The sequence below is a fragment of the Protopterus annectens genome, chromosome 8.part0, assembly GCF_019279795.1.
Source record: "Protopterus annectens isolate FY-2018-M chromosome 8.part0, PAN1.0, whole genome shotgun sequence".
NCBI lineage: Eukaryota > Metazoa > Chordata > Ceratodontiformes > Protopteridae > Protopterus > Protopterus annectens.
In genome coordinates, this window is record NC_056741.1 from 1,140,083,077 (window position 1) to 1,140,107,006 (window position 23,930).

Below are 23,930 nucleotides of genomic sequence, written 5' to 3' on the forward strand. Positions count from 1 at the left end.
AATTGGACTCGTATAACCCAAGACAAGTGGGTTCTGGATGTGGTTTTAAGAGGGTACAAATTCCAATTTCATACTCTGCCAAGGTCAAGCGGATGGCCAGACCTTCCAAAACATCAATGGACAGAGGCCTTAAACCAGGTGGAAGCTCTTTTGGCAATGAAAGCCATAGAACTCGTTCCACTTTCAGAGATGGGATGAGGTTTTTACTCGAGGCTCTTTCTAGTCCCCAGGAAGCAAAACTCATGGAGACCCATTCTGGATCTGTCAGTCTTGAACACCTTTCTAGAAATTCCAAAATTGAAGATGCTTATTCTACAGCAGCTACTTCCAGTGCTATCCAAAGATGCGTGGATGGTAACTTTGGATTTAAAGGAGGCATATTTACACATTCCCATCAGGCAGGAACGCATAAGAAAATACCTCAGGTTCAAGGCCGGATCGAGGCACTTTCAATTCTCTGCGCTACCCTTTGGATTGTCTACTGCGCCCAGGGTCTTCACCAAATGCCTGGCTCCAGTAGTAGCTTACTGCAGACTCAAGGAAATTCAAATTTACCCTTATCTGGACGATTGTCTAATTCAGGCAGACAGCAAGGATGTCTTACTACAGCATCTAGAGTTTGTACAAAACCTCCTCAAGTTCCTGGGATTCTCTGTAAACATAAAAAAGTCAAATTTGACACCATCACAGCAGATAACTTTTCTGGGTGCTCTTCTAAACACCAGAACCCAGATGGCATTTCTGACATCCGAAAAACAATTACAGCTGGCTTCAACTTTCAAAACCTTGGCAACTTTAACTCGGCTATCTGCAAGGAGATTCCTGCGGGCTCTGGGTTACATGGCCTCCTGCATCCTTCTCGTACCATATGCAAGACTACACATGAGGAAAATACAGTGGTACCTAAAAAGTGTATGGTTTCAGCATTGCCACAGTTTAGACATACTGATCTCCGTCCTGCCTTGCCTTCAAAAGGAATTTCTTTGGTGGTCCAGGGCATGTACTCTAAACAAAGGGAAACCCTTCTGTCTGCCTCCTGCCACTCAGATTCTAACCACGGACGCGTCAGATTATGCTTGGGGAGCCCATTTTCAGGGCAACTGTCTGCAGGGCCTTTGCACAAAGGATCAGAAGCACCTGCATATCAATTTAAAGGAAATGTTAGCCGTTCAGAAAGCCCTAATGGCCTTCAGGAATCTTCTACAACCAGGACAACTACTAATACGGACAGACAACACCACAGTTATGTGGTACATAAACAAGCAAGGGGGATCTCATTCCTACCCCCTTTGCAGACTAGCCATGGATCTATGGAACACAGCTCTAGCTTGCAATCTGGACCTTCAAGCTCAGTTTCTACCAGGAAAGCAAAACTTCCTGGCAGACAGTCTGAGCAGAAACCTTTCGGATCCACACGAGTGGATGCTGGACACCAAAATATTCAGGATGATAACGGCAGTCTGGGGATGTCCTCACATAGACCTCTTTGCATCCCATCTCAATCATCAACTACAGAATTTTTGCACCAGGACTTTCCACAAAGAAGCTTGGAAAGTGGATGCCCTATCATTCAGTTGGAGGAACCTCTCGGGATATGCCTTTCCGCCTCTTCCTCTTCTTCCGCGTGTATTATTAAAGATAAAACAGGACAAGCCCAATATGATAATCTTGCTGGCCCCAAATTGGCCTCGACAGTTTTGGTACCCAACTCTAAAAAAACCTATGTCTGGAGCCCCCTTGGGTTTTTCTTCAGTCTCCGAACCTTCTGTCCCAACATCAGGGTCAGGTTCTACACTCTCATGTCAGATCTCTCAGCCTGGCGGCCTGGTTAATCCAGGGCTTTTGATTCCTTCTTTCCTACCCAAGCAGGTTATGGATGTCATTTTAGAAGCCAGATGTCCTAGCACTAGAAAATCTTATGCAGGAAAATGGAAAAGATTTTGTTCCTGGATGCAGGCTCAGGATTCTGATCCTCTTCTTCCGAACATTCCTTCAATTTTACTTTACTTGACAGATCTCTTACATAAGGGCCTTTCTTTCTCTTCCATTAAGATACATGCCTCTGCTATTTCTGCTCATTATAATACAGACCCTCCAATCTTTTCCCACCAGCTCATGAGACAGTTTCTTAGAGGAGCTAAGAATTTAAGACCTCCTAGATCTCCTCCCATTCCTGCTTGGGATCTCAACTGTGTTTTGGAAAAACTAACCTTGCCTACTTTTGAGCCTGCTGCCTCTTCTGACATCAAGTTTTTATCTTGGAAGACAGCTATCCTGTTAGCCCTAACCTCTGCCAGGAGAGTTTCAGCGTTACAAGCTCTTATGGCTGTGGAACCATATATTATTTTTCATCAAGACAGGGTGTCTTTGAGGACAAATCCTACCTTCATGCCTAAGGTGGTTTCCAAAGTGGCTTTAAATCAAACTATCCACTTGCCAACTTTTTTCCCCACTCCTCAAAATAAGGGGAAAAGATCTTACATTCCTTGGATGTACACAGACAACTACGTTTTTACCTGAATAGAACCAAGGACATCAGAAAATCAGAACAATTGTTTGTTTCTTTTGCTTCAAGTTCCCAAGGTAAAGCCATTTCAAAACAGACCATTTCTAAATGGATTGCTCATGGAATCAGATTTTGTTATTCACACCATGGAAAGCAAATCCCAGGGAGTATACGGACTCATTCCACCAGAGCTGCTGCCACTTCTGCGGCCTTCCTCAGGGGAGTTCCTAACAAAGACATTTTGGAGGCTGCAACTTGGAGTTTAGTGCATACTTTTTCTAAGCACTACAATCTACCTCTCTACTCTGTCTAGTGCAGGCTTTGCCTCTGCAGTCTTGCAGGGCCTTTTAGCCGCCCTTTCTTCTTTATGACCACCTCCCTTTCTTTCAGCTTTGGGATTCTACCCTACAGTCATGACTGCAACAGTGAAACACGATGAACATAGTACAGTTGTGTACACCTACCATAAATGTAGATGTTCGAGTGTCTTCACTGTTGCAGTCTGGGTTTCCCTCCCTCCTGTCCCCTCTTATTTTTACTTTTGTGTGGTTCCTTGTTTCACCATTCTTCTGAGGTGTATTTGCAAAGGGTATGGGACCTTTATCATTTTGGGACTCCTGACATCTGGGGCAAGAAAAACTGGAGAAGATTGCGTTGGCTGTCAGCTTTGTACTCATGGCGCTCTGACGTCAGGGAGCGTGGTTGAACAGCCGACGCCGAACCCAGACTTTGGGATTTTGGCCGACCGAGGGCTGCCTGCCGGCAGGGGAGAACCCTACAGTCATGACTGCAACAGTGAAGACACTCGAACATCTACATTTATGGTAGGTGTACACAACTGTACTTTCAGCCAATTCTACTCTTTCTGCACAATGACAACTGGATATGCTATGTAGATCTACAGGATACATGCCATCATATCCGTGAGGGAGACGTTCCAGAAGACATCTCTGCTTTTTGTTGGGTGCCATTCATCAGTTCAGAGCTCTGCCCTTTGGACTCACCGCAGCCCCCAAGGTGTTTACCAAATGTGTGGCAGTAGTCGCAGCTCATTTGAGACTGAAGGAGTTTACATACCATCATGTCAGTTAGGGAGACGTTCGAGAAGACATCTCTGCTTTTTTGTTGGGTACCAATCATCAATTTAGAGCTCTGCCCTTTGGACTCACCGCAGCCCCCAAGGTGTTTACCAAATGTGTGGCAGTAGTCACGGCTCATTTGAGGCTGAAAGAATTCCAGGTGATGTCCTTCAAGAATGCAACTGCAGTCATAACGTATGGGTTGTCCTGCCTCAGGCAGCCCTCGGTCGGCCGGATTCCAAAGTCTGGGTCCGACGTCGGCTGATGTCGCATTTCTCTCCGACTTCTGAGCGGCTGGAGTACGTAAGCATCAGCCGACGCCATCTTCTTCAGTCTTTCTTGCCACGCGGTGCCCGAAGCAGAAGCAGTTCGCAAGTGCCGGTCGGTCAGCTCCTGTATTCTTCGAAACCGAAGTCATCAAAAAAGCTAAGTACCCCATTGGGGACCTTTTCTTGCCTCAGCCGATGTCAGAAATTACTGAAAAAGTAAATAATTGTTTGTCTTGTGGTAAACAAATACCTCATAAGGATTTCCACTCTTACTGCCTCCCTTGCCTTGGCCCAGACCACGACATCTCGGCCTGTGCCGCCTGTGCTCGCTTCAATAAGCGCACTCTCAGGCACCGGGCGGAGTTCGCTGAAGACTTTTGTGAAAATTTGATTATACAATGCCGTCGGAATAACCGACAACGCAGACTCCTAAGAAACGAAAAGACCAGGACCCACATCCTCGGCCCGCGTCTTCCACCGACACCACACCAAAACTAACCGCGAATGCACCGGTTCCCTCTGAGGCGGTTATTCCACCGCTCTGAACCGAAGACACCGCATTACCTATACCTCCGATACCGGAGACCACACCGACGCCAGTTATTGATTTTCCTCCGGATACTGAAACTGAGGAAATGCCCGAGACCATTGCTGTGGATAAGGTCACTCCTGCACGTGGAGCTGCTAGGCCTCCCATGTCCATGTCTATCAAGGCCTACACAAGTGCTAAGGCAGCCAGCAAGACCAAGCACCTTACTGCTAAAGCCTTGCCTCAGCCTACTCCTGAAACACAAATCATGACTATGGCTGCAGACTTAATTTCCATGATCAGAGGTTCCCAGGTCCATCCTGAGAGAGTATCCCAGCCTCCTCCTGATAAGAGGCCCAGGGTTGAACCCTCTGACCCTCTCCCTTCAGATGATGATTCTGAGGACTCTGTTCACTCCGATAGCCAGGAAGAGCCCTTCCAGACCTATGAGGACTCAGATGCAGAGGACTCCATCCCCTCGGCCTCCCCTCCTGAGGATATTTCTTTTGGGGAAGTTCTGCATTCCATGAGGGAACTTTTTAAGTGGCAAGGCCAGGAATATTCTGATTCCAGAAAGCGCCTTCGAACCTTCCTTAAAAAGCCCCAACACAGGCCCTTAGCTATACCTCCTGTGCTTGATGTTTTGGATGATCTATCCTCTGACTCCAGTGTTACCCCTGATACTCTTCCTCCTGCCCCTGCCAAGCCTGATAGATACTATAGGGTCCTAGAAACACATTCTGATTTCTTTAGGGCCCATGCTGTTGATTTAGAAACAATTTCACAGGGACCGAAAGGGGTTTCAGCTACCACCTCCAAAAATCCTTTGCCTTCCAACAGGGAAGCTAGGTCATTAGAGAGATGGGGGAAGAAGGTTTACACCTCCACTACTTTATCTATGAGAGCTCTCAATTGTCTCTTTCATATGTTTCAATATCAGGATTACCTGTTAGATGATTTACAGAAAACATTGTCCTCTCCTGAACCTTTAGATAGGAAGTCTTTGCAGGAAGCTGTACATAATTCTCAGCAAGTTAGCAATCACTTTCTTCAGTGTGGATATGATGCATTGGAAGCTTCATGTAGGGCAGCTATGACAGGGGCGGTCATTCGTAGACATGCATGGTTAAAAGAACAACCTCTACCGGATCATGTTAAGGCAAAACTTCTTGATGCACCCTTGGAAAAGAACAAGCTTTTTGGTGCTAATGCTAAAGATGTGTTAAAGTCCATTGAGGAAAAAGCCAAGTCAGTTCAGACAGTCAAAGATTTCCTCCAGGTTCAGCCACCCAGATTCAGCAGGAATTTGCCTTCTAAAAATTGGTCCTTCCCTAATCCTGAAAGATTTCAAAGGGGCAAAAACAGGTGTGGCCGAGGAAGAGGACAATACAGAGGTTCCTACAGGGGACGACAATGGCAACCAACAAACCAAAGAAGTGACACAGGGGTTTCTCCTGCCCCACAGGGACAACCTCAATGACTTTCCTCTACTTCCGCTGACCAAGGAGCAAACAGAAGCTCCTTTGGGAGGAAAATGATCTCTGTTTTCAGACAGTTGGCACAGATTGACAAAAGACGAATGGATTTTGGACATTATAGACCAAGGTTACAGGTTCCACTTTCATACCTTGCCAAGAAAACAAGGCATGCCAAACCTACCACAAAACCAGAGGGCAGAGGCTATCAAGCAAATTTCTCTGCTTGCTCAGATCAAAGCAATAGAAAAAGTTCCACAACAAGAACAAGGCCAGGGGTTTTATTCAAGACTGTTCCTTGTTCCAAGAAAAGAAACTCAATGGAGACCAATACTGGATTTGTCCGCATTAAACACTTTTCTCATAGTACCAAAGTTCAAAATGCTGACTCTACAGCAACTCCTTCCCATGCTGGGCAAGGGGTCTTGGCTGATTACTCTGGACCTCAAGGAGGCATACCTGCATGTCCCTATCAGACACAGCTGCAGAAGATACCTCAGATTTCTTGCAGGGCCAGAGCATTATCAATTCTCAGCATTGCCATTTGGCTTGTCTACTGTGCCCAGAGTATTCACGAAATGCCTGGCTTCAGTAATTGCTCATTGCAGGCTCCAGGGGATCCATATTTACCCGTACCTGGACGACTGCCTCATACAAGCGGACGACAAACTGATTTTGACAAAAAACTTGAATTATGTCATACAATTGCTACAGGCTCTGGGATACACAGTCAACTTCCAAAAGTCAAGACTTCAGCCATCCCAGCAAATAACCTTCTTAGGAGCCAAACTAGACACAGCCTCTCAAATGGCTTACCTGACAGAAGACAAGCAAAAGAAGTTAACTCATTATTTCAAAGGTTTGGCAAAGCTCATCCAGATGACTGCAAGGAGATTCCTACAGGCCCTGGGTTACATGGCATCCTGCATTCTCCTGGTTCCATTAGCAAGACTACACATGAGAAAGCTTCAGTGGTACCTAAAAAGCTTATGGTCTCAACACAGCAACAACCTAGAGACAACCATACCGCTCATTCCATGCCTACAAAAGGAATTTCTATGGTGGGCCTCGGTAAGCCAGGCAAACACAGGTATGTCGTTCAAAAAACCTCAGATAACACCGACCATGACCACAGACGCCTCAGACCTTGGATGGGGGGGCGCACATGGAGGGCAGATGTATTCAAGGACAATGGTCTCCAAAGGAAACACATCTGCATATCAACCAAAAAGAAATGCTGGCAGTAATGCATGCTATCGAGGCCTTTCGACAGCAACTTCAGCAAGGCCACCTGCTAATACGGACAGACAACACCACTGTGATGTGGTACATAAACAAGCAGGGCGGCACCCATTCTTACCCCCTTTGCAGACTGACAATGAATCTTTGGGAAACATCACTGAGCCTAAACATACAGTTGCAATCCCAGTTTGTTCCAGGCAAAGACAATGTGCTGGCGGACAGCCTAAGCAGGAGTTTCCTAGACCCCCACGAGTGGAGGTTACATCCAGAAATCTTCATACGACTCACCTCGACATTGGGCAGGCCAGAAGTAGACCTATTTGCCTCCCACCTCAATCATCACCTACAAAAGTTCTGTTCAAGGACATATCCACAAGCATGGAAAATAGATGCTCTCTCATTCAACTGGAACTTCCTAAAAATCTATGCATTCCCACCTCTGCCACTGATGACCACAATATTACTAAATATCAAAGCAGAGAAGCCCAAGGGGATCCTAATAGCTCCAGACTGGCCAAGACAGCACTGGTACCCACTACTACGGAGCATATGTCACAACAAAAAGTGGGCCCTTCCCCAATGGCCCCAACTTTTGACTCAACACAACTTCAAGACAGTACATCCCAACATTCAGACGCTGCAGCTAACAGCTTGGGAGATTGGATTGTGGCCGAAAAGAATATTTGAACCACCCTACCTGTCCAGTTAAATAAAACAGAAAGAAACTGAAGGAGGCAGGAAAGGTTTGGCCCACAAATACTGACCAAGAGTTCAAAAAGTAACCAGCACTGAAAGTTTAATTTGGAAATTCCCACTGCAGGATGTTGCGTTGTTCTGAAGAAGTTTCCGTTTTTTGGAAATGAAAGCACTTAACCTATGCTCTATGTTTTTCGTTCATTAAATCTTGTGGAAATATATCTTTGGACTGAAGAGTCTGATTTGTTGAACTGGCACTTTGGTGACGTTTTTGGGACAGCCTTCATTGAGTCTGTTACGGGAATACTTTTTTCATTTATCAGATCCCATGAATAACCTCAATCTATCTCTCTCCAAGGAAGTTCAGCGGATACTAACAGAAGCCCGAAGACCATCCACCAGAAAGGTTTACTCAGCAAAATGGAAGAGATTCAGCATTTGGAATACCAGCAAGGGTCATGATGCATCATTATTGAACATCCCACTCATTCTGGAATATTTGGCAGATATGCTACAGAATGGACTTTCATATTCTTCCATAAAAATACATGCTTCAGCTATTTCAGCTAGATACAACACTGATCCACCTGTGTTTTCACATACTTTGTTAAGGCAATTCCTTAGGGGAATCAAGAATATAAAGCCACCAAGAAAGGCTCCAGTACCAGCTTGGGACCTCAACTTTGTCCTAGAAACCTGACTCTACCCCCCTTTGAGCCAGCAGCTTCTGTGGACTTACAATTTCTCTCATGGAAGACAGGACTTACAATTTCTCTCATGGAAGACGGCTTTCCTGTTGGCAATTACCTCAGCAAGAAGGGTTTTGGAATTACAGGCCCTAATGGCAATACCACCATTTATAACCTTTCACAGAGACAGGGTCTCCTTACGAACCAACCCTACCTTTCTGCCAAAAGTGGTATCTAGGGTTTCTTTAAATCAAGCAATTCACCTGCCTACTTTCTTTCCCAATCCTGAGAACAAGGGGGAAAAACTGTTGCATACCTTGGACATTCACAGACAACTTCGCTACTACCTGGACAGAACCAAGACCAGTAGGAAGTCTGATCAGCTTTTTGTAGCTTACGCCCCTGGAATACAAGGAAAAGCAATTTCCAAACAGACTATTTCAAAATGGATTGGACATTGCATCAAATTCTGTTATTCCTTCCATGGAAAGAGTGTACCAGCCAATGTCAGACCACACTCCACCAGAGCTACAGCCACCTCTACAGCATTCTTAAGAGGGGTGCCTACAAAAGACATTCTAGAAGCTGCTACATGGAGCTCCGTGCATACATTCTCCAAACACTACAACCTCCCTTTATATTCCAGATCCAGAGCAGGCTTTGCTTCGGCAGTCCTGCAGGGATTGATAGCTACACCATCCCTTTCTTAGAGCATTCCACCTCCCCCAGCTAAGCTATGGTATTCAACCCATATGTTATGACTGCAGTTGCATTCTTGAAGGACATAGTACAGTTTTGTACCTACCATAAATGTAGATGTCCGATAGATATGCAACTGCAGTCGGGTTTTCCCTCCTTCCTTCCCTCTATGCCTTGGGTCCACTCCTCTCCCTGTTATCCTTAGCTGGGGATATCTGTTATGGTGTATCTGTTTATTGCTTATTTATTTGTCTGGAAACCTGTTTTTGTTTTCCAATTTGATTACAGCCTTCATTGGAGGGCACCTGGCATCTGGGGCAAGAAACACTGAAGAAGATGGCGTCGGCTGATGCTTATGTACTCCAGCCGCTCTGACGTCGGAGAGAAATGCGACATCAGCCGACGTCGGACCCAGACTTTGGAATCCGGCCGACCGAGGGCTGCCTGAGGCAGGACAACCCATATGTTATGACTGCAGTTGCATATCTATCGGACATCTACATTTATGGTAGGTACAAAACTGTACTTTTCCATATTTGGATGACAGGCTTCTAACCACCCCATCCAAACATCAACTTCAGCTTGCCAGGGACTTTTTGCTCAAGATTTGACTCCTTGAGCATTACAAGAAATCTTTTCAAATCGAAACTTGCTACAGTTCATATCCTGGAATTCACAGGGTCTTAAACACATCTACTTAAATAGCCTCCTTGCCTGTCTTTTACTTCCCTCAGAAATCCGGTTCAGGCTGCTTTTTCCCATTCTTCTTCCCCAGCAAGATTAGTGATTCAAGCTCTAGGGTCAGTGGCAGCTGCCATAGTGCTGCTTCCTCTAGCATGCTTCTGTATGCGAGTTCTTCAGTGGACTCTGGCTGTACAGTGGCCCATTCTACATCAGCACCTCTCTTTTCAAATAAAGCACACCCCTGTTTGCAGGTGACAAATTCACTGGTGGATACAGTCTGACTATCTTTTTCTGGGCAGACCATTTGTACTACCAAACCCAGTAACTAAGTGACCATGGACACTTTTCAACTAGGGTGGGGCATTTCTTGGGAAGAACTGTTCAAGGCTTGTGGTCACCCCAAGAGACAGAGTTGTGTATCATTGTCCTGGAGATGAGCAGTCCTTCTGGCGTTGCAGGCATTTCAAGATGCTCTTCCCGTGGGGACTATTGCAATTCAAACTTGACAACTCTGCTGTAGTCTGATACATCAACAAACCCAGAGGAACCTGATCTTTCCCCCTTTGCGTAGAGGCCTTGAGGGTTGGGAATGGGCAATCTCATCAGTCCGCTTTCTTATAGCAATGCACCTCCTGCAGCAAACTAACTAGATCCATTCTTATGTTCACAAGTTCTTTTTCATTCAGTCTGTAGTGAGCATGGTCTTCAGGCACTGGGGTCGACCTTGCTGCGACCTATTTGCCACCCCTGTCAACTACAAGTACTTCAATCTGATACCCCCTCAGGGGGAGTCAGTGAGAGATGCTCTCTTTCATGCTTGTCTCCTTAATGCTTTCCCTCCTCTTCCCTTAATTCTACAATTTTTGCAGAAAACAAGCAGGCTGAAGAGCTCAGTAATCCTCATTGCCACCTTCTGGCCTCATCAGGTATGGTTGCCCTTTCTACATTCTCATCTTTATCTTCCATGGATACTGGAACCCACTCAGGATCTCCTCTCACCCATCAGGAAATCTTCACCCCAACATTCAAGCCCACAAGTTGAACCACATAAGTTTCTTCACTTCCAGTAATAGACAGTCCAGGCTTTCTCAGTCATTGACATTATCCTGACTTAAAAGGATTCTACCATGCAAGTTTATAGAAGCAAGTGGAAAAAGTTGTTTACTTGGGCAGCAGATAAGGACATTGATCCTTTTTCTGCATCTATTTCGATTGTTGAGTTTTTAACGTTTTAAAAATGGTGCTGGTTTCTTTACAGTTAAGCTTCAGTTGGCAGCAATTTCATATTTTCACACAGGAAATAAGTCTTTTTCCTTAGCTTCCTTTAGGTTATGTAAAGCTTTTATGAGGCATTTTTCTGCTAAAGCCTTCCGTTAAGGATTCCTCACCACTATGGTATCTTATGGTAGTACTTGAAGGTTTGACACAAAAACCCTTTGAACATTCAGACATATCTGACCTGAAATTTCTGTCTGGAAGACAGCTTTCTTAGTAGCTAGTACTTTGGTTAAAAGCAAGAATTCCTTACAGTATTTTCTACAAACATAGGGCTTCTCTGAGGACTAACCCTTACTTTTTCCCTAAAGTAGCCTCTGAAAATAACATTAACCAATCCATTCACTTGCCAGTATTCTTTCCAAATTTTGCAAATAAAGGAGAGTACATACTACACCTCTGTGACGTACACTTGCAGTTACATTTTTACCTCCACAGGACAAACAGTGTAGAAATTCAGACCAGCTTTTTGTCTTTCTCTCCAAATTGCCTAGGCCAGTCAGTTTCAAAAGTCACTAGCTAAGTGGATTACAGACTGCATCTCATGTATTTGCTCTCAAAAATGTATGACATTGCCAAACCTCCCCAAGCTCATTAAACGAGATCTATGGCTGCATCATCAGCTTTTTGTCAAGAACATCTATTATTGACATTTGTGCAAGAGACAGTTGGACATTATCTCTAGAAACAGAGCCACTTTTGTTTTGGTAGTACTCCAGAATATCCTTCCATGAGAGCCACCCAAGGTGAATGTAGCTGGGGACTTTGTCCCATAAGTGAGGAAGAATGAAAAGGACATCAGATTTATAAGTTATGTACTCCCTATAATTAAGCATCTGTGTTATCCATTTTCATTCTTCAACTCCTCCCATCCATCCCCCCATCCTTTTTTCTGGAAGGACCTATTGGACTGTGTTTGGAACCTAAAGTTCCAGGTTTGAGTCCCATCTTTTCTGTCTTCTATGTCTGTTCTTTGTCTGTTATTAGGACATAGAGCAGCAAAACTCTTATCTGAGGTAATAAGGATGGAGTAGGGCATTATGGGTAGAGGGAGGAACACGAGAGTTGGATCTGAAGTCTGTAGTATGCAGCAGAGGTCGGGTCTGAGGATCAGAGCTGAACCCATAAGTGAGGAAGAATGAAAATGGGCAGTACAGATGTTTAGTTATGTTGAGTACATAGCTTATAATTTCACTGGCATCTAACAGTCCTCACTCTGCAACAGCTAAATGATAGTTTGAGTTGATTTGCCATTGTGTAATCAGCTACTAAGTTAGCGCTGCCTGTTTTGCATATGTCAAGAAGACCAATCATCAGCATTTTGTGAGGTTATGTACATTTAGTACACATACCTGTTCTAAAAGAATTTAATTTGTGTGTACTGTGCCCGTGTTATGATAAATCATTTGAGATACTGTCTTAGAACCTGAATATTTAAGGGATGAGAATTTGTGTTCAGTGCTGGTATCTTCAAAAGTTTTGTTGATGTTTTCATGTATCATGCCATTTTTAATGGATTTTTTCTTTTTGTCAGGACACAGAAGATTTGGATCATTATGAGATGAAAGAAGAAGAACCTGCAGAAGGGAAAAAGTCAGAGGATGACGGCATTGGAAAAGAAAATCTAGCTATACTAGAAAAAATTAAAAAAAATCAGAGGCAAGACTACTTAAACGTACGTGGTGTGTAGAAATGTTGTGCCAGTTGCCCTTGAGTCAATAATTTCATAGGCCAGAAAGCAGTTTCTGAAACCTGTTTTGACTGTCTTTCTCTTTGTATGTTTTGTAATTATATACACATTTCTATTAACTAAGACATTGGCATTGAGCCTTGAAGGAGGGTAGCATTTGGTGATGGTGTTGAAGATGTATGCATGTTAATAAGTACAGATCGATCTTATCAGATTTTGCTTTGTGTACATAGTTTTTACTGCAGTCCTTTTTCCTTAACATTATAAATGTCAAACATTTGGGGAAATGTCTTGTTAGCTGTTAAGCATCCAAATCTCAGACCTTGTAAACGAGGGAAACCGTGACATTGGAATTGTCTGTGTGTCACTGTTACTTAAGCTAGCTATATTTTCCCCTCATGTACACCATCAACTATAAGTAGTGTACTCTGCATTTTATTAACACTGTGAGTAATTGCATTACATATGCCACAGACTTAATATTCTAGCCACAGCATGTTAATATCAATTGCCAAACATGCATAGCATTCTAGTGCTGAAAGTACTAGATCAAAAGTGTCATTCCCTTAACAGTGAGTCGTGTTTTAAGAATATTTCCAGAGAGTGAGTCTAATGATGGACCCTCATTTGCATGTCCTTATTCTGGTGAAGCATTTTAACAGTGTTTGAGAGAACCATACTTCCATATTGCCCTCCACTTGGGTTAAGGAGTTTGCTCAGTGTCACAACACTTCATTCTTTCCCCATTACTAGTGTAGGTTGCCGTCTTGCAGTCAGCCTTAGAAAGTGTGCCTACTGAGTACCAAACAACTTTAGACCTGAAGTTTCCATTTAATGTCTGTGTGATCTGGTATCAGAGCTGGAGTGTCATTGGCTTTAGCTCTTCTGTGTATATTGTCCATGTCAACCTTCTGTCAGTGTTGAATAACAGTGCTTCTCCCAGTTGAAGCCAGTGACCTGCTTTTCCTCCTTGCCATCGTAGGCTTTGGAAGATATGCACCCTAAAGCATTTTGCTCAACTGAATGTTTAGAAGGTCACCATAGGGTCATACGTGATACTAGGGTAATGATCACAAGGGCCTTTTTAAGCCTAGCCATGCATCCCAAATCTCTGACAAGTTCTGATTATCCTTGATAAGTGTAAGCATGGGCCTGGGAGATGAGCCATTTACTGGTTACCTGTTTGCATTAGAGACATAGGTGCCAAACCAGGGATGAATTTCTGGTTTCCCATCCAGTTGCACTTCAATTGGCTTAGGGAGGAACTCTGCTTCACATGGATGGGGAGCCTGTTCCATAGATGGGGGTAGTCTCTGGGATACATACCTATCTCTCCAGCAGGTCCTATTTATATCACAGGCAAGGTTTAAGTCTTTAGAACAGGTACTTCTGGTACTGTTTGTTTTGTGGATATGCAGGAGGTCCATCAGTGTGGTGTCTGACAATGCCCTGTATGCCATGCATAGATCTCCCCCCAAAAGCCTGTAGGAGACAAAATACAGGGATAGGGTCTTGAGGCGGTCTGTATAGGACATTAAAAGAGTACAGGGTGTAAGTTTTGTGAGGAACCTGTGTGGACATTCCAGTTGTATATGCCTGGTTAGATACATACCAAAGGGAGCACTGTACTCAGTGATAGGTCTGATGAATGCCGAATACAGTGGAACAATGACTTCCTTGGACTTAGATGCCATACTTTTGTTTATACATTGCGCAACATAGAGTGATTTCCTCACCACTGTAGACACGTGATGATCATAGACTAGATTACTATATATGTGTGTCCCTAAGTCCCTGACTACTGGGTCAACCCTAAGGGGTGTGTTGTCAATATAATAGCAGGGATGGATGATTTCCCAAAGGATACTGTTATGCATTTCTTGGCATTTAGTTTTAGTCCATGGCTCTGACACCAGTTATTTGCCTGTGTCAGCCTTTCCTGGAGAACATTTGTGTCATTGTGAGGTTCAGTGACCTCTCCTAATTTGCAATCATCTGCAAATTTAGTCAGCCAGAGACCACTGACATTGACCTTGACTTCTGAGAAGTAAATGCCAAAAAGGAGCAGTCCAAGGACTGATCCCTGAGGGACTCCACTTGTGATTGGCCTCTTTGTAGAGGTGGACTCCCCCAATTCTAACTTCCTGGGTCCTGTCTGTGAGCTAGTTGGCTACCCACTTAACCTCTTGAGTTTGTCAAAAATGCCCCAGTTGGGGTATTGCCAAATGCCTTGGCTGGTCAAGGTAGGCAGTGTGAATGATTTTGTCCTCATCCATTGCTTTGGTGACCCTCTCAAAGAAGTCCACCAGGCTGAGTAGGCACGATCTGCTCTTGACAAAACTAAACTGGATTGGGTCCACTGTCTGGAGGTTTACTGTATCTCTATTGATCATCTCCATGGTAATTCTGTCCATGTCTTTACATATAAGAGTAGTGAGACTTGTGGGGCTGTAGTTTCCAGCATCTGTAGTTAGCCCACCTGTGTGAGGCACAAAGCCTGTTTGGAGGCTACAGCTAAATAGTAATTCCAGAGGCCCTAATAGGTGATGCTATTTAGAAAGCATCCTGGGATGTTGTCTAGGCCCATTGATGCAGTGTTCTTGGTGTTAGAGAGAGCATTAAGGACCTGTTCCCTAGTGATAGTAGGGGGAGTTATATTTGATTCTATTTCCTGAGGGATAACCAGTATGATGTGAAAGATGGAAGAGGTCATGAATGTTTAAAACTTTCTAGGTGGGTCCTTTTTCCATTGAAGCATCTGTCTTTTTTGTAGATGTTTAGCCTTACAGTGAGAGCTCAGACTTTGGGGGTTTGCATCCACACTGATGAATTAATGACTTGAGAGAGAAATTAATGAAGTTCCTTGTTTTGCGAGTTAGTCATGGGTTGAAGTTACAGTGAGCCGTGCCTTTCATACTTCCCCTTAAACTGTATACTGCAGGTGTTTGCTAGAAGCTTTGACTTCAGGTTGCATGATTCAGTCAAGTCTGCACATGCATTTTACAGTCTGAATTGGAGCCAACAGTTGAGTTCCACTGTCCTTGCTTCAAAGCCTACCTCCTCAGTATGTCACTTTTTACCGAAGGTTAATTTTAATCTTTTTTTTTCCTGGCATGGTGGAAGATGACCAAGATCATGCAGGAGAACAGCTTCCTACACATAGGAGGAGAAAAGTTTAGGTGGCCCACTACCAAGCAGTGCAACTGCTGTTACCTTTTGTTCACTTTTTGGTCTCCTCTTATTGCACCCCTTGTGGTTGACAGTGTTACTTTCATAGTGGTGATTGTGTGTCACTGTATGCCTTCTTTTGGATTGATTTGATGTTAATTGGAGATGATACAGCTCTGTGAGTTAACATTCCTTGCCAAGTACATTGCATGTTGCTTTTTCTTTGCATTTTAGTATTCCTAGATGTGATTCATATATTCTCTCAAACATCTCTCTCCATTTGATTAGTTACTATTTTTGTCATTTTGAATGTTAAACCCTGGACAACTTATTTTTCCCTCAAAAGAAAACTAAGAGTTTTTGTGTAGATAAGATGACATGCTTTGTACAAAACCTTTCTGAATAAATTTTGAGTTTGCAGTCTGTTTTTATCTGAATGTTCTCAAATTCACAGTTTCTCACATCTATAGTGTTGCCAACCTTTCCTTTTTATTTTAATACTGAGCACATGCATCTAATTCCTTTATCATATTTGTTGTGCATTTGTAACTAATCGTAATGCTTCTCTGATAAATAAGCAGTGCTTGTATCTGCTGCATTCTTTTCCCCGATGTCCTTCAAGGATGCATCTGCAGTCATAACATATGGGTTGTCCTACCTCAGGCAGCCCTTCGGTCGGCGATGTCGCACTTTCCCCGACGTCAGAGCGTCTGGGGTATAAAAGCATCAGCCGACGCCATTTTCCTCAGTCTTTCTTGCCGCGCAGTGCCCGAAGCAGAAGCAGTTCGCAAGTGCCGGTCGGTCAGCTCCTGTGATTCAGCTACCGAAGACTTCGAAAAAGCTAAGTACCCCGTTGGGGACTCTTTCTTGCCTCAGCTGATGTCAGATAAAGTAAATAATTGTTTAACTTGTGGGAAACAAATACCTCATAAGGATTTCCACTCTTACTGCCTCCCTTGCTTAGGCCCAGACCACGACGTCTCGGCCTGTTCAGCCTGTGCTTCCTTCAACCGACGAACTCTTAGACGTCGGTCGGAGTTTGCAGAGGAATTCTTTGGGGCTAATTTTGCATATAAGATGCCGCCGGAGACTCCAACATCGCATTTGGTGAAAAAAACAGAAGGACAAGGACCGACACTCGCGGCCCGCGGTTTTGGCTGAAACCACGGTTAGGCCTACTGCGAGTGTCTCGGTTTCGGCCGAAACCGAGTCCTCGGTACTTCCTTTAACCGAATCCACTCAACCGACCACCGCGGCCCTGGAGGCCCCGGCTGAGTCGGCTACTGAGCTACCTACTGAAACCAGTGTCCAGGAAATGTCTGACACCATTCCTTTGGACAAAGTCTACTCCTGCACGTGGTGCAGCCAGACCCCCTGCTTCCATGTCCATTAAGGCTTTTTCAAGGGCTAAAGCTGCTAAACTTGCTAAAGCTTTGCCTCCCAAGACTACCTCTCCGAGACCTTCTTCTAGTTCTCAGATCCTCAGCCTTGCAGAGGATCTTATCTCTTTAATTAGAGGTTCTCAGCCTCACCCGGACAAGGGCTCTCAACCACCACCAGACAAAAGGCCCAGGACTGAGCCCTCTGACCAACACTCTTCAGATGAGTCTACGGATGGATCTGTGTTGTCAGATCACCAGGAGGAGGCTTATTCGGCCTACGAGGATTCTGATGCTGAAGAATCTATCCCTTCGGCCTCCCCTCCTGAAGAGTTTTCCTTTGGTGAGACACTACACTCTATGAGAGAACATTTTCATTGGCAGGGTCAGGAATTTTCTGATTCTAGAAAGAGATTAAGGACCTTTTTACATTTACCTCAGCATAGGCCCTTAGCTATACCTCCTGTTTTGAATGTTATTGATGATGTGTACAATGATGTTAGTACTGCCCCTGATTCTCTCCCTCCGGCACCTGCCAAACCTGATAGATACTACAGGGTCCCGGATTCTCATCTACATCTGTACAAGGCCCATTCTGCAGACCCAGATACTATTTCTCAGGGCCCAAAAGGGGTTGCAGCTGCCACTGCCAAAAATCCTCTACCTTCTGAAAGGGAGTCTAGAGCTTTAGAGAGATGGGGAAAGAAGGTATGTACTTCTGCAACTCTTTCCATGAGGGCATTAAATTGTCAATTTCATATGATACAGTACCAAGAGTATTTGTTAGATGAATTGCATAAGAAGCTTTCCTCTTCTGAACCCCTTGACCGTAAATCCCTTCAGGATCTGGTACATAACTCACAGCAGGTTAGTAATCATTTTTGCAGTGTGGTTATGATGCACTGGAAGCTTCATGTAGGTCAGCTATGACTGGGGCAGTTATTCGTAGGCATGCCTGGCTGAAGGAACAATCTTTACCAGACCATGTTAAAGCTAAACTCCTGGATGCTCCAATGGAAAAACAAAAATTATTTGGTTCCTCGGCTCAGGAGATCTTAAAGAAGTTTGAAGAAAAGGCAAAATCTGTGCAAACAGTTAAGGACTTTCTGCAAGTACAACCACCGAGATTCAGCAGAAACTGGCCTACTAAGAATTGGTCCTTTCCAGACTCAGACAGATCCCAGAGGGGCAGGAACAGGCGTCCCAGAGGTAGAGGGCAAGCTAGAGGCTCCTACAGAGGCCGTCAGTGGCAGCCTACCAACCAGAGAGGTAGTGCAGGAACAGCAACAACAACTACTACACCTGGACAGACTCAATGACTTTCCTTTGATTCCGCTGACCAGGGCTCAATTGGAAGCACCATTGGTAGGAAAGCTTTCTTTATTCTCAAAAAACTGGCATTATATTACAAGGGACACATGGACACTGCAAATAATAGTCAAAGGATACAGGTTCCACTTCCACACTTTGCCAAGAAGAAGAAACGGAATGCCAAACCTGCCACCAAATCAGAGGGCAGAGGCTTTAAAGCAGATCAACAACTTAATACAAATGAAAGCCATAGAAAAGGTACCTCTTTCAGAACAAGGCCAAGGATTTTACTCCAGATTATTCCTTGTTCCAAGAAAAGAAAATCAATGGAGGCCTATTCTCGACCTGTCCGCACTGAATACTTACCTCATTGTGCCAAAATTCAAGATGCTGACCCTACAGCAACTTCTTCCCATGCTGGGCAAGGAGTCTTGGCTGGTGACTCTAGATCTCAAGGAGACATACCTGCATGCCCCTATTCGACAAAGTTGCAGAAGACACCTCAGATTTCTTGCAGGATCAGAGCATTATCAATTCTCAGCATTGCCCTTTGGCTTATCTACTGCGCCCAGAGTATTCACGAAATGCCTGGCATCAGTAATTGCACACTGCAGACTTCAGGGGATTCAAATCTACCCATATCTGGACGACTGCCTTATACAAGCAGACAACAAGAAAAATTTGATAAAGGACTTGGATTATGCCATCCACCTGTTGCAGGCCTTGGGATACACAGTCAACATCCAAAAATCAAGACTTGTTCCATCCCAAAGGATAACCTTTTTGGGTGCAGATCTAGACACAACCACCAAAATGGCCTTTCTCACAGAAGAAAAACAACTTCCGGATTACTTCATGAATCTGACAAGACAAACTCAGCTAACTGCAAGGAAAATCCTGCAGGCCCTGGGTTACATGGCATCCTGCATAATTCTGATTCCACAAGCCAGGCTGCATATGAGAAAATTGCAATGGTACCTAAGGAGTGTATGGTCTCAGCACAGTCACAGTTTGGAAACTTTGATACCAATCATTCCTTGCCTTCAAAAGGAATTCCTGTGCTGGGCTCAAGCCTGCCAGTCCAACAGAGGGTTGCCTTTCAACAAACCAAAAACAAAACAAACCATCACCACGGATGCTTCAGACCGAGGATGGGGAGCACACATGGAGAGCAAATGTATCCAAGGCCTATGGTCTCAAGGGCAGCTGCGCATGCACATAAACCAAAAGGAAATGCTGGCAGTGATACGCAATCGAGGCCTTCAAACCTTTCCTCCATCAAGGCCACCTGTTAATAAGGACAGACGACACCACAGTCATGTGGTACATAAACAAGCAAGGAGGCACGCATTCCTACCCTCTATGCAGGCTGGCCATGAATCTATGGGAACTATGCTTGAAACTCAATATCCAACTACAGTCCCAGTTCGTGCCAGGGAAAGAAAATGCACTGGCAGACAGCTTAAGCAGAACTACCATGGATGCACACGAATGGATGCTGCACCCAGACATCTTTCTACTCATAACACAAGCATGGGGAAAGCCGGAGATAGATCTGTTCGCCTCACCCCACAATCATCAACTGAAGACATTCTGCTCAAGGACATACCACCCACAAGCTTGGAGGAAAGCTCTAAAAGTATATGCCTTCCCACCTCTCCCATTAATGTCCAAGGTTTTACTGAAGATCAGGGCAGAACAGCCAAGAGTGATTCTGATAGCTCCAGACTGGCCAAGGCAGCACTGGTACCCACTATTGAGGAGCATGTCACAGACGAAACCATGGCCTCTCCCCCTATGGCCTCTTCTTCTGACGCAGAACAATTTCAAGATCATGCATCCCAACTTGAAAACATTGCAGCTAACTGCCTGGAAAATTCCATAAACCCTCCTCAAAATAACTTATCACAGAGAGTAAAGGACATTATTGTGGAAGCTCGCCGGCCTTCCACAAGGAAGACATACTCCACAAAATGGAAAAGATTTCTCATTTGGAACACAACAAAAGGCTTAGATGTGACAGTGGCGAGCATGGCACATATTCTGGAATACTTAGCAGAATTGTTCCACAATGGCCTGTCCTATTCTTCCATTAAGATTCATGCCTCAGCAATTTCAGCAGAATACAATGTTGATCCACCTATCTTCTCGCATCCTCTTCTCAGGCAATTTCTGAGAGGAATCAAAAACATCAATCCTCCAAGGAAACCCCCTTTACCTACTTGGGATCTCAACTTTGTGCTGGAGAAACTAACACTTCCTCCCTTTGAACCAGCAGCATCGACGGATCTACAGTTTCTGTCTTGGAAAACTGCATTCCTTCTGGCCATAACTTCATCAAGAAGAGTATCTGAGTTACAAGCTTTAATGGCAGTACAGCCATTTCTTATCTTCCATCAGGACAGAGTTTCATTGAGAACCAATCCTACTTTTATGCCAAAGGTGGTATCTAGGGTATCCCTGAACCAAGCTATTCACTTGCCTACATTCTTCCCAAATCCACAAAATAAAGGGGAAAAACTTCTACACACTCTGGATATACACAGACAACTACGCTACTACTTGGACAGAACTAAAAGTTACAGAAAGACTGACCAACTCCTTGTAGCATATGCTGCTGGGGTACAAGGAAAAGCAATTTCCAAACAGACAATTTCAAAGTGGATAGGAAATTGCATTCGATTTTGTTACTCCTTTCATGGAAAGACGGTTCCTGCAAACATCAGGCCTCATTCCATGAGGGCCACAGCCACCACTACAGCCTTCCTAAGAGGGGTGGCTACCAAGGACATTTTAGAAGCTGCTACATGGAGCTCCGTGCATACATTTGCCAAACATTACAATTTACCTTTATACTCCAGATCCAGAGCAGGTTTTGCTGCAGCAGTCCTGCAGGGTATCTTAACTACACCATCCTTTTCTTAGTACCTCCCCCCCCCCAGATTGGCTATGGTATTCTACCCATATGTTATGACTGCAGATGCATCCTTGAAGGACATAGTACAGTTTTGTACCTACGATAAATGTAGATGTCCGATAGGTATGCATCTGCAGTCAGGTTTACCCTCCCTCCTTCCCCTCTGTGGTATTCATAGGGTGCTTACCCCTCCATTAGCTAGCTGGGGGATCTATTATGGTGTATTTGTTTGTATATATATATATATATATATATATATGTATATATTTTGGAAAATGTTTGGAATTTATTGCATTCCTCCAAATTTGGCCTTCCTAGAGGGCACCTGGCATCTGGGGCAAGAAACACCGAGGAAAATGGCGTCGGCTGATGCTTTTATACCCCAGACGCTCTGACGTCGGGGAAAGTGCGACATCAGCCGAGGCCAGACCCAGACTTTGGAATCCGGCCGACCGAAGGGCTGCCTGAGGCAGGACAACCCATATGTTATGACTGCAGATGCATACCTATCGGACATCTACATTTATGGTAGGTACAAAACTGTACTTTTCCCCTCACTTGGATTTGAGTCCCTTCTGCTTGTACTACGTATCCCATTTATTGGAAGAAGAGCTGTTGAGAAGTGCCATCCTTCTGGCTTCAGGCAGTTACTTAAATGGCTTGTGCCTCTGCCTGCACCCCCTCCTATGCTGTCATCAGCTAGTGCACTTTGTTTCCCAGCCTGAGGGTCTGGCATATCTCCCAGCTTGGGGCTGTATGAATACCATAACTAATTTCTCAAACTGGAAACTGTATGAGACTCCCTTATGCCAATCAAGAGCCTGGTGCAGGCAATGGAAGTGTTTCTTTGTGGTGATAATCCAACCCCTGGTGGCTGAGGAGCCTCCTGTGCTGTCCCGTTACATTCGCATGTTCTCACACTTGCTTAGGAGTGCCATGGTCACATTCCTCCATTCAGTGGCCATTGGTGCTGTACAAGTCTCTGTCTGCGGGGCAGCAGCTGTCTGAGTGAAAATCACATGTGCCTTTCCTCAGGATGGCTGCGTCATCAAAAGTAATTCAGTCCCATCCACCCCAGTGTGTATGTTCTGCTTCCAAGCCACTTCTTGAACTTGTGTTGTCTGTGCTTTATCCTCCTGTACTAGATATCCTGTCTCTTTCACTGCTTGTTTCTTTCATGGTCATTGATGTCCTTCTATTCCATGTCACAGTATTCTTGGTGTGGGATTTCCTGCCTTCAGGCGACTCGTACGTCGGCTCCTATACTAAAGCTTCCGCTTGGCTGTTGCAGCTGGTGGGACATCACATGTAGGGCCATAAACCAGGGACCTTATGTATGATGTCTGCACGCACAATCCTCAGAACTTTTCAGCCACAGACGACTTTGCATCGTACGATCGCTCTTCAGACGTCTGATCGACTTTAGATAAGTAACCCGTTGGGTTTTTCATTTCTAATTATTTTTTTTTTTTTTCCAGTCTTTTGCATTGCTTAGGCGTGGTTGTTGTAGCTTTTAGCTGATGTCAGGGAGAAAGGTTAAGTGCCAATGCGGGCGCCAAATTCCCCATAAGGACGCCCATGAAGAATGCGTTTTTTGCTTAGGCCGGGAACACTACCATAACGCCTGCCCTATTTGTAAATCTTTTGTGCCTAAGACCTTACATAATCGTCTGGCAGCTTTAAACCTTTACTTAGAAAACCAGTGCCTCAAACAGCTGGCTCTTAGGATGGATCCCACTTCGGAGGCTGCCCAAGAACCTCCGTGTAAGAAGGCCAAGATGCCTAGACCATCGCCTGCCGCTTCGCACCCGGACGCCCCACCAACTACCGATGTAGGAGTTGAGCGCTTGGTGGATCAGTCTGCTCCATCAACCTCCCTCGTGGAAGCTGATGCACAGCCAACGACCGGCACATCCGTGGAGCTTTCTCAGACACCAATGCCTGTCGATGTCAAGGGGGAACCAGATTTGGTGGATTTTCTTTGTGTTTCACTGTTGCAGTCATCACATTTGGGTTATCTGCGTGCAGTAGCCCACAGTTGGCCTGATTAACAAAGTCTTGGGACCTGTGTCAGTTGCTGTCCCTTTTTCCGTGATGTCAGGTAGTCAGGTGTATAAAACATGCAGCCAACGCCATTACATCAGTCTTTCTTGCCGTGCGGTGCCCGAAGCAGAAGCAGTTTGCAAGTGCCGGTTGGCCGACTCCTGAAATTTCGTTTTTGAGTTTCAGAACCGAAGTCTTCAACTAAAAGCTAAGTACCCCGTTGGGGAAACTTTTTCTTGCTCTAAACCGATGTCAGTAGAAGTAAATAATTGCATTACT

At 44.7% G+C, this 23,930-nt stretch overlaps 1 protein-coding gene across 2 annotated transcripts in view; it reads left to right on the forward strand.

Moving 5' to 3' along the window:
* UBE2Q1 (ubiquitin conjugating enzyme E2 Q1) overlaps positions 1-23,930 on the forward strand; it is a 1,535,148-nt gene that overhangs the window by 392,691 nt on the left and 1,118,527 nt on the right. For both annotated transcript variants that reach the window (XM_044080652.1, XM_044080653.1), the window contains exon 3: positions 12,678-12,818. In XM_044080652.1, the coding sequence (XP_043936587.1) occupies positions 12,678-12,818 (141 nt within the window). The remainder of the gene's footprint in view (positions 1-12,677; positions 12,819-23,930) is intronic.